Source organism: Bombus vancouverensis, chromosome 8, assembly GCF_051014615.1.
Source record: "Bombus vancouverensis nearcticus chromosome 8, iyBomVanc1_principal, whole genome shotgun sequence".
Classification (NCBI taxonomy): Eukaryota; Metazoa; Arthropoda; class Insecta; order Hymenoptera; family Apidae; genus Bombus; species Bombus vancouverensis.
The window spans coordinates 2,934,204-2,952,268 of NC_134918.1; the positions used below are offsets into that span (position 1 = coordinate 2,934,204).

General features: G+C 52.5%; 1 protein-coding gene across 4 annotated transcripts in view; it reads right to left on the minus strand.

Moving 5' to 3' along the window:
- The window catches only part of dac (dachshund family transcription factor), a 144,232-nt gene that overhangs the window by 63,896 nt on the left and 62,271 nt on the right, over positions 1-18,065 (minus strand). For 3 of the 4 annotated variants that reach the window (XM_033347927.2, XM_033347923.2, XM_033347924.2), the window contains exons 3-4: positions 13,326-13,554; positions 11,252-11,314 (exon numbers count right to left, since the gene is read on the minus strand). In XM_033347927.2, coding sequence (XP_033203818.1) covers positions 11,252-11,314; positions 13,326-13,554 — 292 coding nt within the window. The remainder of the gene's footprint in view (positions 1-11,251; positions 11,315-13,325; positions 13,555-18,065) is intronic. The other variant, XM_033347926.2, reaches the window with a different exon arrangement.

Consider the following 18,065-nt stretch of genomic DNA (forward strand, 5'->3'; position numbering starts at 1 on the left):
GAGGGAAAGCGACCGCTGGGAAAGGGGAAAAAAGATGGAACGAGAGACAACGGGCGGAGGAAGAGAAAAACGGATGGAGAAGAAGGGAGGAAAGACGCGCGTGCGAGCGAAGAAACGACGAAAACGAGCATGGGGAAGGTGGAACGGCAGAAGAGTCGGGGTTTCACTCGGTCGAGTCTTCCCAAGTTCGGTGCTACATCATCCAGATAGCCGACCCATAATGCTTCGTTGAAAAGTTGCTCGAATTCTGCGCGAATTTAATATTCCGCGCGCGTCGTCCTTTGTCCTCTCTCTCTCTCTCTCTCTCTCTCTCTCTCGGCCCCTCTCTCTCTCCCCCCCTCTCCCTCTCTCTCTATCTATCTTTCTACCTATCTATCGTTTCGTCTCGCGTTTGCGTTTCCGTGTCGCCGATATTCCAGGTGAACCTGCACGTTTGTTCCCCCGCGGGTAGGAGAAGCTCGGCTCTCGGAAGCGTCGCCGAAGCCGCGATTCCAGAAAATTGGGATTCTTTTCTCCCCCGCGTGTCGTTCGGTTCTTTGCCGCCATCCAGACTCTCGATTTCCCGAGATAGGGTGCTTGTTGCGGATCCCAATAGCACGAAGGAAACGACAAAAGAGAAAAGCGGGTAAAGAGGTCGGCGTTCGAATTACACACGTAACGGGAACCGAGAGAAAGAGATATTTGTCGAGGGCGAGGGGAAACGAGCGGGCGGAATCAAAGGGGACCCAACAATGGACGATCATATTAAATCATAAATGTAAACGAAGATGGGTAACGGGGAGGGTGAAAGCTGGCGAACAGTCCGATAATGAAAGTTTCCGATCCTCGAGCTGAGGCACAAAGCTATACCTAAGCGATATAACCGATGGCACGGTTTTACGCCTGCCATTTATCGAACATCTCTCGGTTATGGAATGATTTTCCAGCTGACTGCCGGCGCCTACATTTTTCCGCGCGCGAACCTTTCCGGAAAAACAGAAAGAACAAAAGTTCCAAGAAATCAAACGAGAGATTTGAACGCTGCACGAAGGGGATGAGGATCGATCCGATCGCTCGAAGCATCGCTAGAGAAGATAGTAGAGAGAAGAGAGAGAGAGAGAGAAAGCTCGCGCATCCGCCGGATGGTTGTCATCGACGGCGCACAAACGCGCGTGCAACGCGATCGCGAACGTGCGCGCACCTGACCCGAGATTAAACGTTTCGAGGGATACGAAATGAAATATTTAGCGATCCTGGGGGTTCAAACGGGGCCCACCACCCCCTCGAAACGCCTGTTTCCCTTTGTCGGCGACCTGTTAGCCATCGAATCGAGTTGGAATGCGCTAACCCCTTGTCGCCGCGCGACACGCGTCTCCTCGTGCCTTTCCTCGTCCTTCCTCTTCCTCTCGACGACGACGATCGTGTATACACACGCATCACCTGGTCGATCGAGTTTTCCCTGGTTACAATTTCGATCGATAGCATGTGGCAAGACGACGGCAGGAAGCGGAGACGGAGCGTGAGAGGAAGGAAAAGAAACAGCGAGCAGAAAAGTACGAGTCACCGAGGGGGGGGTGAAAGCATGCGGATTAAGTCGTGTGAAAATTCACGATAGACGGCGGTAGTTAGATCGATCGGGTGAGTGTTTCAGCCGGGAAACGGCTGGAGGACGTTGAATGGACCGGATTGAAACGTCGACGCGGTGAATAGCGGTTTCAAAGAAATACATTAGCGCAATGTGAAGGGTTACTTGAAAAATAAACTGGAGGAACGAAGCAACCGGGACCGCTTATCCCGAGCACCGGGTGCTCGATCATTCTTTCAGTACGCGAACGTCGTTCCTATCGAGAAAACGAAATTTCTCGTTTCAAACTCGTCGAAAACGCATAGAAAATCACTCGTTTGCCTGGCAACCTGATAATTCGATGGTAGAAACGATGACGATCGAACGATCAACTTTTTCCAATTAAATTCATGGACGAGTTGGAAATACGGTTCGTACGAACTGTAAATCACAGGAGAAAATCGCGGGAAAAGGTTGCACCGAAACAGGCGGAGAGCTGGCTCGGTCAAGTAATGGTCAAAGCAGGTGTATTATTCGAGCGAATGGTTTACGAGAATTTTATTGTAGGCCCCCGGTGTTCAGCGGTCGTATTTAAGGTTTTATCCCGCCGCCTCCGTTTCGTCTCTCGCGCGCCCCCTATTTCTCGCTCGGTGAACGCCGGGAAAGGGTTAGGATTTTATTTTTCAACCGCGTAAAAGGGCTGAAGGAGAAGGGGCCCACGTTTCATAAAAGTCGTCTGGCACATTCGTTGCCGTAGATTATTGCCGAGACCGCGAGCCGACATCGACGCCCCGGACGTATTATTTTATTTATTATTTCACTTTAAGACGCGTCTTCCTTCGTCCAAGGATTAAAGCGGGCTCGCATAAAGAACCGGGAAGCCTCGTTTCGCGTCACCTCCGAGCGCCACCATACAACCGGTCAGTATAGTATCGGTTTATTTCCCTTCGAGCCGCGCCGCTCCCACACGCTCGCTTTTAATTAAACTTTCAGCGGAACGCGGCTTGTCTAACCGTCTAGCAGCACAGCCGACTGTTTGCATCCTCTCAAAGTTCAACCGATGTTCCAAATTGAAAAGAAATATTTTTCAATCTACGCTGAACATCGTTGCATCTTAACTCGCGCGAGATCGGTGACGCAGCCTGGAATATTCCACAATCGTCGGGACCATCGACTTCTCGAAATAGAAATTACGATCGCAGAAATTACTCGGTCACTGAGAATTGTTTTCTCAAAGTATATACGCGTGTCGAATATATTAAGGTCAAACATGAAACAAGTGGAAGAAGATTGGAATTTACACATTGGCCGCGTAGAGTTTGGAATAAATCGCGCTCTCGGGGAAAAGAAGCGGCCGTGTGACGGGTGTCAGGAAAATTAAGGTCGGGAATCGCGTAACATCTCCGGGGTGGAAAAAGCAAGGGATACAAGGGTGGGGGTAGCAGCTGCGACATCGCGAAATTACGAGGTGGCGTTGGAAGTAGTCGCTCCTTAGAGGAACCGTTGACAAATGACGGAGGCAACTTTTATTATTTTAGATGTCGGCCCATCAGAGACGCCCGCGCTTCGTGTTACGACTCCGCAAGCCGACCGAGATGTGTTTTACATACATTTCGCAACAGCCTCCGGGAACCGACTACAACACCCCTTGACAAATGGGCCGGGGTTTTATTAGACCAACTTTTTAAGCTACTCCCCTGGCGAAGACGCGGAGCTCGCCGAAATAAAGATAAACTTTGCCCGCGTAGCCGTAGCTCGTTACTTGCCATTCCGGCGTCGATCTCCTACGTGCTTGCTTATTTACTCGGTTCCGCGTTAAACGATACTAGAGATTCTGGTACAATGCCAGCGAACTATCGCGCGGGTTCATTTGGTTGCGGAAGCTTGCGAAAATATACACGCCATTGGAACATTCTACTTCAGCCAATGAAGCAAAGATCGGAATAGTCGGATAGTTGTTGCGACACGAGTCTATAAATCCTTGCACGATCAAAGAAACGTATGGAAACGCGAGCGATTCCGGTCGCCTTTCGATGGAAAAAGGTAGGAGGCGTTCAGGAAATGGATGGTCGCGTCGCGATCGACCATCATCGTTTGGCGTGGACTCGAATTTCCGTGAGCGGAGCGTAACACCGTGGGCGAGAGAAAAAAGTCGAACGCACGTTTCGCTCGAGAACATATTTACGCGGCCGATGACAAATGGTTTTTAGCGGCGCGGTGGGTGGATAGGAGAAGTTCGGGACACCCGCTGCACTCCCGGAGGGGTCGTCGGAGCGCGAGGGAAAACGAGCGGGCGGAGGAGTCAGTGGCGGCGGCGGTGGAGGTGGCGGCGGGGGGAGGGAAGGAAAGTGGTTCGCAGATGCGCCGTGACTGATGGTCCCTACTTCCAGATGTACTATATACCGCGGTACTTTTATCGGCGCTTGTTTGTTCAGCGAGTTTCGAAATACCAGTGGCAGCGGCGTGCCGTCGCCCTGGATCACGGATAGCGGCGAGAGAACGCGCCACCAGAGAAACCTATATAGAAACCGGCTGGAGAAAAAGAGAAAGAGAACCGTAGACGGTATGGAAAGAGGCGAAGGTGGAAGGAAAACGAAGCGAGCGACTGCGATTATCGTCGACGGCCAGAAGAAAAAAATGATCGTTGTATCAACGGCGATACACACGTGTATTTACGTGTCGCGTCCGCGACGTTAAGGCTTTCGTCGTGCGCGATGATGGACGTCTATCACGTGAGACAACGTTTCCCCGCCGCCGCATCGTTCGTCACGGTTCCCCTTTTAGTCTTGCTGCTGTTTTTGTCCACCCATGAAATTCCTCGTGGCCGTACGACCAAATAGCAGTCGTGTTTCTCTTCCTCTTTGTCTAGCCGGGAGAAAATCGGAAAACCACGAAACTGGTCGCTGGAAGAAGGGTGAACGGAAGGGTTTTTCACGGAGGGGTAGAAAGTGGATCGGCGGATTTCGGGCGATCAATTAATAAGAGGAGGATCGGCCACTTTTCATCCGGGGGAACAGCGCGCCCACGCGTTCCTATGTAAATTGAAGAGGTTACACGGTTTTACATATTTCAACAGATTCGCGGCGGCGCGGAGGCAGGCGGCCGACGCGGCAGGGAAGACGCGGGAAAAGTGGAGAGGGAGGTGATGGAGAAGGGGCCCGGTAGCCACTCGAAAACCGCGGGCGAAGCGTTTTGTCGAGTGTTTTATGGAAAGCTTTAGAATTGTAGATTTTCTCTCTCTCCGCTGGCAGCGCAACCGCTGGATTTATGATAGCCGCCGCGAAAACCTACGACCCTGCCCGCTGCTACTTTCAGCGCATCCTCGATAATATAAAAGGATATTATTTAAATTCTTGAAAATTCCACGAGTGTTCGCGCCACCGACGATCACGGACCGAGCGGCTGACTCGCGATTGTTTTCGCCAGCCCACACTTTTTCCACCTACTTCCGCATAATTCGCGTCAGAAACAGTTTAGACCGATGATCAATGGACGCACACAGCAATGGACGTTCGGTCCTTCTCGAGGGACGAGGGCCACCGCCTGTATGTCGTTTGCTATTGGATTTCAATTGGGAAACGATTACCCTCCTCGAGTGACCGTTTTCGGCTCGTTTGTCACCGACGTTTCCGCGCCTCTTTTCCTCGTCGTTCCTCGTCCGAGTATTATCGAATTTGGTAGCCGATTCGTCGATGCGTCCAACGACCGTTACGAATAATCGTCCGCAGCGTAGAAGCTTCCTTGCCGCGACATGATTGAATTTTCGATCGTTCCCTAACCTTTAAAACCCCGCTGGTACATGGCTATCACCGCGAGGGTCGCGTATTTGTCCAAGGCTAACCTTGCCAGGGCAAGCGCACCCTTCGACGCGCGCACCGCGCGCTACTGCGCGTCTGGACAAGGCAAAAGGTAAGCCACTAGCCGCGTATACGCGTGGAAACCGCCGTCCGAACGCACACTGCAAATATTAGTTCATTACCAAAAGTGGCGGCGAAACCGTGCCTGCGAACGGTAGTGCCGCGGAACCGCAGGAACGTTCGTCCGCGGTTTATTTAATGACACCCTTCCACTGCTTTTCAATTAACCTCCCCACCGCCTTTTCTCCTCGCTTCCCCCACCCATCGAGCAACTCTTTCCCTGTGGTTCGCTTACTTCTTCCCAACTTCCAACTTTCAAGGGCCACTAGCCCTTTCGCCTCGGGGTTTTCGATTTTCCGATCTCTCTCTCTCTCTCTCTCTTTCTCTGTCTCTGTCTCTATCTCGAGACGAATTTTGAGCGGAAGTTGGTGGCACACTCGCATGCCAGTCGACCGTAAATAAGAGAGCAGTTCCACACGCGGAAGGCTAAGCACTGCGTGCGGGCTGTCTGTTGTGCGTGCGTGTGTGAAGGCAACGGAGAAGCCCCGCGACGTAATATACTAGCGTGCGCGCACAGCCGAAGGGAGACCATTTAATAACAATATATCTTGGTCGTCGCGAAGGTACACGAGAATCGCGCGGAAATAAGGACAAAGAAGGGAGCGAACGTGGGAGGAAAGATATTTTATCATTAGAATCGGTATTGCCCCGAATCAACGCTGCCTTTCGCTCTGCGCTTTCGGCCTGCTCTTTGTCTACGACGAGCCATGTCGTGTTCATCGTAATGCGCGAAAAAATACACGAAAAAATGACGTCGAAGCGGACGTAACGAGGCGACTCGGTCTCCGATCGATGGGACAAATTAGACGAAGAGACTCGCGAGCAGCTCGTTAGTCACGACGTTCGATACTTCCACGAAGATCGCGCGCGTTCCCGAACGAAGACCCGAGAAAATGAGCGAACGGGCCCGCCTTTAACGAGATCGCCGGGGCCAGAAAAAGATCGGACGACGACGACCGAACGAAGCGAAAAGCAGGAAAGGGAAACAAGATGGTTGACAATTTCACGGTACATTGGCGGGCTGTGGGTGGATCCCGGTCGTCGCGACTAATTATGTTTTTAATTAATCATCGCGTTTCGTCGCAGCCAAAGTTTACTCGGCTACGCTCGTTACCGCACGGCGGCCTAATATGTAACGCGTCGCTTCTAGGAGTCATCGCGACGAAGTTCACGCCCCCTGCAAGTCGATATGGTCGACCGCCTTCTTCCTCGTTATCTTCCGTCGACTCGACGACGGCTATCGAAATAATCCTGGCAAAGGGGGTGGTTCGCGGAGTAAATGACCCGGAAACGGTCGGGGAGCGACGTCGCTCCTAAAAATACGGCAGCGAAAATTTCGAGGCGAGCATAAAGAGCGCGACGTCGTTAATGGCGCGGCATTAATTATCGTTCAAACGATAATTATCGCGGCTTCTGATGAAATTGCGCCCGGTGGAGCCGCGCCGCCGGCCGTAAGTAATTCGTTGTCGAGTTAATAAAATGAATGTCTCAAAGACGCTCGTTCACGAGGTGACGACTCTTTTCTGCGATCTGCAGACGGCACCCTGTCGCGAGTCGACGAGTCGCGTTCTCGCCCGTGCGAGCTTTATGAGTCGAGAGACTTTACGAGGTCTCCTCGCCCGTTGTCGTCCTTCTTTCGATCCACCTCGACGTCCCCTTCCGTCGCGGGAGACAGAGGAGAACAGATATACCCGAGAGAATGATTCATCCGGATCGGCGCGCGACAGGCAAGGACCAATTTATTCGGTGGTCGGACACCGGACCAGAGCCAAGAGCCGACCGCCGAGATCGTGGCCGTATCGTTTCGTAAGAGGGTCGTTAGAAGGGTCCATTTTCGGGTCAGGATGTTTGGCACGAGCGGCCGATTCGAGGAACGAATCGACGCGCTTGTCGAGCCGGCTGTCGCGTTCCACATACGATTATCCGCCTAGACTGTAGACGATCGTCCTCTTTTACCTCGCGGGACTATCACGCGAACGTGAAAGAGATCCGACATTCCTCGAACACGCGAACGAGTAACCGATTCGATTTGTTGGATCCCCACCCACGCTAAACTGGATCTGTAAATCACGTGGGTGCTATTATTGGACTGCCTGCGGAGACGAGCCGTGGAAACATTCGCGAACACGGAGAAGATAGGTTTAACGATCGCGTTGATACCAGTGGAGATGAAAGACAAAAGAAACGCCGTAACTAATACTCGGAGCGATCGACGGCTAACCCGTTATTATTAATTTCGTCGTAGCATTCGGTCGAATCGAAAGCTACGTAGCCAAAAAAGGAGGATCTCGAGAGGGAACGAAGGAAGGTGAACGTTCGGACGAGAGAGAGAGAGCGTAATTAGCCTATCCCCTGATTGCAAGCCGCTGACAAGCCGACGCCTAGAGCCGCTTGTGACGGTATTAATCATAATGCGCGTATTTGCACGCGGGACGCCGCTCAGATGCGCGCGCGTGCGTGTCGACGCGCTGACAGTTCGTTTGAACGCAATTAACGCGCCGCTTGATAGTTGTCGGCTCCGAGCTCGCTATCGCGGCGAACGATCGTCGAATCGAATTAACCGTTTCGTCGCGCCGCTCCGCTCTCGCGAAACGGTCCACTGCGCCACGGTTCGGGAGGGAAGCCTGGCACTCGAGAGTTCTTCACGCTTCTTTTTAATCCTCTCTTGCCCCCTTTGCGTCGTCGCATATCGCGAACGAGGGGTGCATCACGGGAAGGACGGCAAAGGGAACGCGATCCTCTTCGACTTAAAGCGGAGATGTCGACGCGTTTTCGCGCAAAGTTTCTCTTTACCCTGAGATTAGACATATTAGGTCGTCCGAAACGTTTCTCTCGTTTTATAAGAAAATAATGGATGCACAACATATTCCGTTTTATATTATTTTATAGAATTACGTATGATCCACTTTGTTCTATCAAATTGAAGATCACAACGTTCGACAGATTAGGTTTCATGTTTGTATAAAGATGCGTCGTTGTAAAAGACGTGCCTGTAAAAGATAGACACTTTTCGGACAATCTAATATTACAATGGAAAGAAATTGCTACCTTATTCGTTATTAGACTGCGGATACTTATGCAAATTCAGATTCCTACGAATACAACTAAAGGAATTTGTTTCATGCTCCAAATACTTTGAATATTTGTACGTTCTTGCGTATTATGTGCGTTCTATACATTCTTGCATAATTAAAGATCTCACAAGTGCACAAACATCCGCAGTCTAGTCATTAATAACGTCTCTCAGTATGTAGAACATTCGTGTTTTCCTCTCGAATCGTTCTTCGCTACATTTTTTCTCAATCATGGAGAGGTGGGAATAATCGAATAGGATTCCAAGTTTCTCGTGATAGGAGGTAGGAGTGAAATACGCGCGAAGATGGATCGAAAACGACGCTCGTAACGACGGGGCTCAACTTTATGAATATTATTTTCCAGCAGATGTCCCCGACGATAGAAGCTCGTCGACGTTGTCGTCGTTGTCGTCGTCGTAATTAATGACATCTCCGAGGGCGTCGTTGGCGAATTCGCCGAAAGAGGAGAAAGACCGAAGGAGGCAGAGAATATCAGAGGTAAGTTTGGCCGGGCGGGTCGACGATAAGGAAGCGGGCAAAACCGGCGTAGCTGGATGGCGAACGACAATACGCGAGAATTATCCCGGAATGACGAGGTAGTTTTAAAGGCAGGAAGCCGACATTAGCGCATTGATACCGCGCCTTCTGCCATCGGCCGGACCATTAATATTACTTAGTTTACGGACAGAGTTCGCAGCGGGGTGAATGGATCCGTCGTTTCGCTCGTTTCCGCGATTCCATTTGGTTCCGTTCTCACCCTCTCCAAGTTTTAACGTTTCGAAGGCACGAAACATCGTCCGTAACGGAGACTGGAAAAACCAGCGGATCTGCGAGAGCTATCCGACTTTTTCGAGGGCTGCGATTTCTGGCTTATGAGATTTAATTGCTCGAACTGGCGGAAAGACAAACGAGCCGGCCAACTTCAGTGGCGGAATTCGGGTTTCCGATGTCACGGGCCTCGGCCGGATTAGCGACAACAAATCATCGAGATTAAAATGGAAACAGGGTGCGGTGGAAAAGAAGACGGAAAGAGAGAAACTACGGTAACTTGGAAACAAAGGCAAAAGAGAGATGGAGAAGACGAGAGGGAATCCGACAGGGAGAACCAGATTTCGGTAGGCGTGAGCTCCGTGTGCTTGTAAAATCAAAAGGACAAACAATTAATAACCCCGGTACCGACGATTAATCAGAATTTAACTCTCAGTTAAATACTCGGTTGGCATCGGGGGTGGAGGCGAGACGAGGCGATCGGAGTGCGTAGCCAGCCATGCTCGGAAGGGATACGGCCGAGGGTATGGTGCACGCAGGATAAACAAAGGTTTACATCAGTGTCAGTCGCAACAAGTCCGAATTCGTCTAGGGTTCTCGGCATGAATATTCACGGTGCTCGCTCGTCCGTCCCTTCCAGTCTCCGTACCCGCCAATTCGACCCCCTATTTCCCGTCCTCTGCGCCACCCTCTTCTACCTCATCCTCCTCCTCTTCCTCCTCCTCCTCCCTCCGTACCGTTCTGTATCGCTCCGCACGGGTCCGCGACCATTTGCCACCCCCTACGATATCCATCGAACGGCTAGCAGTCAAAGGCTGAAATCACAATACGCGTTTGTCCGGTTGACGAAGTCGACTGGACCGGGAGCCGCTAAAGCAAATAGAACGAGACGGCTGGCTGGATAGAGAAACAGCAAAAGAGGGAAAAGCGAGAGGGGTTTGATCGCGGAGGTGACGCGTGCGAGGGGCCGAGGGGTGCAAAGGGAGCCGCGGAGAGAAGCGAGCCAATGGTCATTGCCTTTGAATTGGAAATTACGTTTTGGCCGGTCAAGTGTCGATTTTCACCCCCGTATTAACAGTTCGACCCTGGAGTTCGCACCTTCCTTCTCCTGCCTTCCTTTCTCTCCGCCTGGATCAGCCGACGACATAGTAGACCAGCAAACAGACAAAGGAACTCGGGTGTCTCGCGAAGGCAGCCAACCACCACACGCAGGGGATGAAAGTTTCAGTTTGTAACCCGCGGAACGGGAGAGAGCCGCTTTCACGCGGCTAAAGCTCCCTCGGTGGTGTAAAAGGAACGAGGCTGTTGGGCGACGCGGGACGCGCAAGTATTTCGCACAGCCAGTCGAATGATTTAATCCCCGAATGATGGACGGGCACGTCGCGACGATGATCTGCGTGCCGTGAAGTGACAAGTGGTTAGGATCACGGGGAAACCTCGGTGGCGGATGACGGTGGCTGATGGCGCGCGATGGTCGATGCGCGCGGTGCGGTGTGGCGGATACCGAGGGTGGTCGCCGGTGGTCGACGTTGGTGTCGTATCGGTGACGGGACCGGGCTGCCGGCGGATGGATTTGAGGACGGTGGGAAGGAGGGTGCGGACGCTCGCACCGTACAAATCATGCGGGCATTACAGCGTCACGCCTGGACTCAACCTGTCGCGCGACCGGAAACTCGATGCCGACGGTAATGCTGATTTATCGGACGCGAAACGGTCGCGTGTTGCACCGGCCTACGTTTCCCGCGTCTCGCGGCTCATTTTTCTCGACTCGTTGCGAAACCGACGCAGGGTATCGAGACACGGATGACTGGCCGAATTACCCATGGCGCGAAACGTAATCGAGTCTTCCATACATTGTCCACGTTTTTTATCCTCTTTCTTTCATTCTTTACTTTTCTGTTTCTTTTTTTCTCTCTTTTTTTTTAGGTGCGGATTCAAAATTCTCCTACCTTTCGAGATGTTTGACAATATCTTCGTAGGCAGCTCGGCAGTTTTCCCAAACCGTTCCGGACCTGTGGATCACAAAAAAAAGCGACACTTGAGATACGACGGTGGAACGCAAAACAGGAGAAAGACCGAAGCGTCGCGAGAAAGAAAAATAACGTGGAAACGCGCGTCACCGGCGTTTCACGAACGATGGGGAAACGAAGGGGCGCGAGTTGATAAACGAATCGGTTAATTATAAGCCTGCCACGGGATATCCTCGAGGAAAGTGGATCCGCGGAGTTGATTAAGAGTCCTCCTTGTGCCGTCTCGTCTTTCGTTTGTCCTTTGATTCGATCGTGCCTGTCCTACGCTCGAAACGAAGACGCTTTGAAGTCGTTGATTAAAAAAGACGTCGCATCGTCCCTAGAACTCGGTCCCGAGGTTCTCCTAATTTACCCGGTGTATCGACCACTGAAAATACTTTCAAGGATCGCCGAGGATCCCGGCGGAACTGAGCGAAGAAAAAGAGAAGGAAATCGAAGAACGAACCGGTGGCAAAGTAAGATCGAACTGTTGAAGGAAAGACGTGGAAACCGTGGCGCGGTCGTCTGGGTCGGAAGTAAGTTGCCGTCGCAGAAGGCGGCCTAGGGCTCGCGTAAACCGGTCGAGTAGGTCGTCGTGGCGAGCAGGAAGGGCTCGGGGCTGAATTAGAGGGTGGCGATAGAGGGCAACGGTGCGCTGACGGCGCGGTACGCCAGGATGGGGTTGCGTTGAATTAATCATATTCCGGTGTTTGTCGTGCCGCCCCCAGACGTAATCCGTCTTACCTCCCGATCTCTCTCGCTCCTCTGCCACGATAGATTTGCATTTTAATTAAAAGCAAAGCGCTGAAATCATAATGCGAAACGTGCGGCGCCGCCTTCGTCGCGTCATTATACACGTAGGCGCGTAGCGTCGGAAGGACACGCTTTACTCTAGCCGACACTGGCCGCCCCTCCACTCAAGACGAATCCACGCGATTCCTTTCCTTCCACGCTTCGAACCTTTTCGTTCTATCGGGCCGAAAGTACATCTCGAATCACCGTGAATCTAACCAAGGAACCCGGATGAAAGACGAAGAAGCAGACTGAACCGACCGACTAATGGCGAATAGGACGAAGCTAATTACGGCTGGCGGGTGTAATCGAAAATTAAGGCGAGTCTCCGTATCCTCAAAACTGGCTGGGACGGGGTTTCGTGAGAAGACCAGAGAACAGGGAACACCACCAGCCGCATCTATTAGAAACACGTTAACAAATGCTTAGATTAGCTCAGAGACTACGCTCCCTCTGCAAGGAAGATCTTCCTTCGATAGACTGCGTCTCAACGCGCCTTCGTTTCTCCCTATCCGTGGCTCCCGCGCGAGAACGACTAAACGGGCACGCGTAATCCGTGATATACGTCTCGAGACCGCAACGCCTCGAGGATTTACCGGTTCCCTCTCCTCGATCAGGGCAACCGGTCGACCTCGTGCTCCTGAACGAAATACGACGCAACGAACGAGTTTATGGAATTCCACATGAACTGGCGAAATTTTGGCTACAACCGTTGGTCATCGACGGGTACGACGAGATCGAGTTAGGTCAGGCGGGAATGATAGAAGGGTGACTCGGTTGAGGTCGCGAGCGTAACGCGAGCCGAGTAAACGACCTAGAAGGAACGCGACGCACCCAAGGAAACGGACTTCGCCACCGAGAGACGGAGGAGGTGAAAGAGGGAAGGAAAGATCAAGCAGTGTCGAGACCCCTCGGATTTCCACGGCTTCGCCGTCTCTTCAAATCCTCTTAAAGTTGTATTCTTTTGGCCTCGCTGGCCCTTCGTTACAACTACACCGAGACAAGATGAACGCGCCGATCCGTACGAACGCTTGTCGAACCTCCGAAAAAGTAGCCTATCGCTTCGTACGAGATCCCAGCTATGTACTTCGTTTTCGATCACTTTTCTAACTTGGTACCATCGTCTCTGTATCTTCGTTCCCAGACGCGTTGAACCGTTCGACCGTATGGTCCCACAATTTGGACCCCACGGATTTTAAGGATACGTCTTGTAAAGGCTTACCTCGCGAGCGCCTCCATGTTCGACATGTTGGGGTTGACTTTGAGGCCCTGCTCGGCGCGCGCCTGAGCCTGTGCCTGCAGGTGATGCGGCAGACTAGCCGGCGACAGAATGGCGGTGTGTCCTGCACCTGGATGTCCACCCAGTTGCATGAATTGCATGTGACTGAGATGCGTGGGTGGGTGATTGTAGCCGTTCGCCAGCAGCGGCGACTTTTCCATCCTCGGCACGTCTGGAAGAAGAAGCGAGCAAACCCCGTTAGTCAGAGGACTATAGGTGGCAGGAGAGGAGCATACGAAACAAGGGACGGGTGATGTCCGCCGATATTCCCGCAAATACCGTGTGTATATTTGCCAAAGGATCTAGGGGATGCGTTTCAGGATTTCCAAACGGACCGTATATCTTCGTCAACCGGCACGCGTCACGATCTCGCTTAGGGGACGATCGCGTCAACCACATCGTAACGTATCGTGAGCAAATTTCTGCCGTTGATAGAGCCGGTCGATTCACGGGGCGTGAAGCAACGGCGACTTTGTACGAACATTCGAGACCCGACGATTATCGAGAGGCCCACTTTCGGGATTCCAGTCGTGCAAAGATGACGTCGAAGATGATGCTATTGCGAGACCGAGATCGTGATGGCCGGTGGAGAAGGGGGAGGCGGAAGGAGGGCACAACAGCGAGGTATACGGTGCAACGGAAGGCGAAACCGAGAGGGAAAGAAGGAGACGGAGCGGCGGCCAGGCAGAAAGGGGAGAAGGAGGTGACCTCGGTGGAAGGGGTAGAAAATGAGCGGTGCCTATTCATTACAAATTATCTAAATGGCAGTGATTTCGGCGGACCGGCTGGCCGTTTGACGAGTAAGTGGCGGGTTCGCTAGACAGTGACTGTCGATCCCGCGAACGGCCGGCCGGTTCGCGACTGCCAGCGAAACAACGCCACGGATCGTTTGACAACCACTGTGGGACCCGGCCCATGACCGGCCCTAAAATTGGACTTATTACAACTTATAGAGCGCGATTTGAACGCTCCGCTCAATAACATACATTATCCCCAATCCATATGATTTAATGAAATCCCTCTAAACTCTCCACTTAGCCTCAGTACCTTCTCGCGCAGTACCCTTCTTTTTATTTTCCCTCCTCCGTGTGTACGCGCTCTCTCGTAGATTGCTACGTGTGTACCAATAGAGAGCGAAAGAAACCGAGCGACGTCACGGGATAAGAAAGACGGAGAGGTAGCTGCGTGGATATGAGCGGGCAGAAAGCGAGAGAACGATCGAAAGGGAGAACGAGAGGGAGGAGAGAGAAAAAGGGTCGGGGGCTGGCTGGCGAGGGGATGCGCGCGGCAGAGAGGGGCTGAAGGGTCGTGAACGAAGGGAACGGTTGGAGGGAGTAAGAACGCCGTGGCACGTTCCGATCACCGAAGATACTTAAAACGCACGTTCCCCGATTTTATAACCCCGACAACGGCTATTTGTCGGTCGCGGTACGTTCGGCGTTGTAACGCGACGACCGATGAAGACGTTTCGTCCGACCTTACCGAAACCTGGCGTATCCTTTCGACGAAGGATACTCAGGATACCAGCGTTCCTCCGCGTGGTCGAAGAGCAAACGAATTTCCGAAAATCTTCCCTTTCCTTGGCAGCGAAGAAGAAAAAAGGAATCGGCCAACTTGATCGCGATCGTCGCGACGACCGACCGAAGCGAAACGCGAGGGACGATAAAACACAATTTGAGCTAAAGACCGCGCTCCTCTAACTTCCCACCCCTGGGTCCGCGCGCGGACGTATACCGGCACCTCTTTGCCCCTCTCGTGGCTGATGAGGTGACAACCCATAATTATACAGACCGCTTTCTGTCTGGCCTGACTGCAGTGGCATGCGGAGGAGAGGCCTCCATCATCCTCCACCTTTTCGTCTCCCTTTCTTCACCGTCCTCCCTGTGTCTTCCTCTTCGTTCAACTTCTCCCTGGTACTCCCTTGGCCTTTCTGACCGTGCGCATTCTCTCCCTCTTGTCCTTCCTTCGCTTTCTTCCTTTCTTTCTCCTTCGACCGTATTCTCCTCCGTATCTGCGGATCTCGCTTTTTCTCTCATTACCCTTTATCCTCCCTCTTTGCTCCTTTCATCCACACACGGCGTTTCTCATCCACGAACCGAGAGATCCACCGAGAGAGCGGACTTTGACTTCCACGCCGCTTAATAACGATACGCGTGTTTTCTTTGCATGTGTAACGCTCTCGGCGCGGAGGCGGAGGCGAAGATGCGAAATCAGCAGTCGGACTCGGCGTGGCGGCCAGAGAAAGAAGGAGGCGAAGGCAAAGGGAGGACTGCGGGAGGTGGTAGTCACCACCACCCTCGTGCCGCGCGTCTCGTGCCCGTAAGAGAAGGACGACTGCGCTACTTCTTTTCTGGTGTTAATTACAAAACGCGAGAATAAATTGCCGAGCTAAACGAGTGCCTGGTATCCCTCTTCACCGCGACCTCGTCACGTCTGTTCCTTCTTCCAGCGCGGCCCTCCGCGATGGACAGATGAATGGAAGGCGAGCCGTCTGCACAGGTGGAATTTGTTATGCGTCGCGATCACGGCCAGTCTTTCCTCCCATCGCTATCGTCTCGATCTTCCGCTAGGCTTAACGAAAATTTACCGAGTACGCCGGTGTTTTCGACCGCGAACCTACTACAATCAAAGAAACGTTCGACGCCATCGATACACCCTATGACCATCTCTGTCTTCCAGTGCATAGTTTCAACTTTCATTTTCCTTTGTACTTTTCCTTTCTTCGGCCAACAGTAGTCGTACGGGCCAAAAAACCGTCCGCTCTCCCTCTGCTCGAATGACCACCGAGACGAGGCATCGTGAAATTATTCGGAAAATTTGCCCTTTGTCCGCGGATCCTCTGCTTACCGCCATTGTTCCTACCAAACGACGAAGAAATCCACCGACTCCCTTTCTCCCTGTCTTCATATCTCGATGCTCGGCCACGAACTCCGACAACGCGCGTTATTTGCGCTTAGGTATGTATATGTTTACCCTCGACACCGACTCCCTCAAAACCCTTGGATTTAACCCTCGAACACCGACCCTCCGGCTACGGCCGATGACATCGTGGCCCTTTAAGTACTTTCCACACCATCCCTCCTTCGCTTCTTCCTCGCATCTTCTCCGCGTCTTCTTCGCCTCTTCTTCGCTGTGCCGCACATCTTTTGTTCCTTGAACAGCGTGCCACCGGACCGTCACCCATTCCTCGGGCATTCTCCGACAGTGTCATCGATTCGTGATCCCGATCGGGAGCTGGATTCTCGCGTACGCGCTTACCCCGTTAGCCGGCTGCATGCACGTGCATCCCATCCAACATTGTTCCATCGACGTGTATTGCTACATAAACACGAGACGGGAAACACAGTTTCGCGCAGGAGGAATCCGGTTTTTCAAGTAATCGAGAGACTCGAAGCCGGGCTAGCAGGCAAGCGGGCAGGCAAGCAGCCAGCCAGCCAGGCGAACAGGCGAGCAGGCGAGCACAGGCAGGCAGACAGGCAGGCAGGCGGGCAGCCATCGAGGTAGCTCCCTGCGTCCAGTCTGGAAACAACCGAGGAGAGAGTGGATGCCATGACTATGTATACCTCCTCCTCGCTCCTCCTTCCTTCCCTGCTCTTCTTTCCTCGCTTTCCTCTTTCACCACACCCATTCTTCTTAATCGCTTGCCCGTATTGAGACGTAGCTCGCTGCCTCGCACGAGACAGCCGCGAACACCGTTCCGCTGATATTTCGTTCCTTCGCGGGACGTTTTCACGATGTCATCGGGACGCATCGATCGCCTTTCCGTTGATCGGTAGCAAAGTAGAGGGGTTGGTATTGAAACGAAAACACTGGACGACCGGGAAGATAGGACGGAAGATATTTTGCGATATTGAGACGTAAGCTACCTTACGAGTAACGAAAGAAGGATGAAGAGGCATAAGATACGTTTGATCATTCTCGCGAAGCGTCCTAACGACGATAAGATCTGGCTAGTCGGACGTCCAGCTTCCTTCCCGACCCTAACCCTATCTCTCGTCCCTTTCGTTCCTGGGCCTTTTTCGACTGGCTGCCTACCACGCGTCTCCTCGCGAAAGAGCAGTCCAGTATTTGTTCTTCCAGGGTCTCCTCGGATACGAGCATCATCCGAGGGCAGTAAACCTTTTGATATATAGTCGAAGGTTTTTAGAGTTCTGTCAGCCACGCCCACAATCAGCCTTAGTATTATTTACACTCCTCGTGGTTTGTAGTCGGTTGTCTCGCATCTTCGTTCCCGCTGCTCCTCCACCACCTCCACCACCCGCCTTTTTTACTCCTTTCGCGCGCTCTTCTTGCTTCGTCGCCCGTCGTTGCCTCTTCGGCAACGTCATCGTGATCCGCTTCGACGCTGTCGCAAACGCCATCTCCGTTTTTCATTTCCTGCCAGCTATTCTTCGACAGGTTCGGTTCAGCGCTAGATTCTCTATATCCCGCGTTGTCTTCACCAACCAGTCGAGGTACCGCGAATTTATAAAATTAGATACGATCGCGCGGGCTGCATCGTTCGCGAAATTATCTATTCCGAGCAGGCATACGCGATCGCATAGCCGCCGGCGCGGATTTTGGATTTCACCGCGCGACCACGGCTTCGGCACGCAACTCCACCCGAAGAAAGAGGGACGCATATTTTATTTCGGAAATGATGATGATACGCACGAAACCTTTGGTTTTATCGCGCCCGATTCG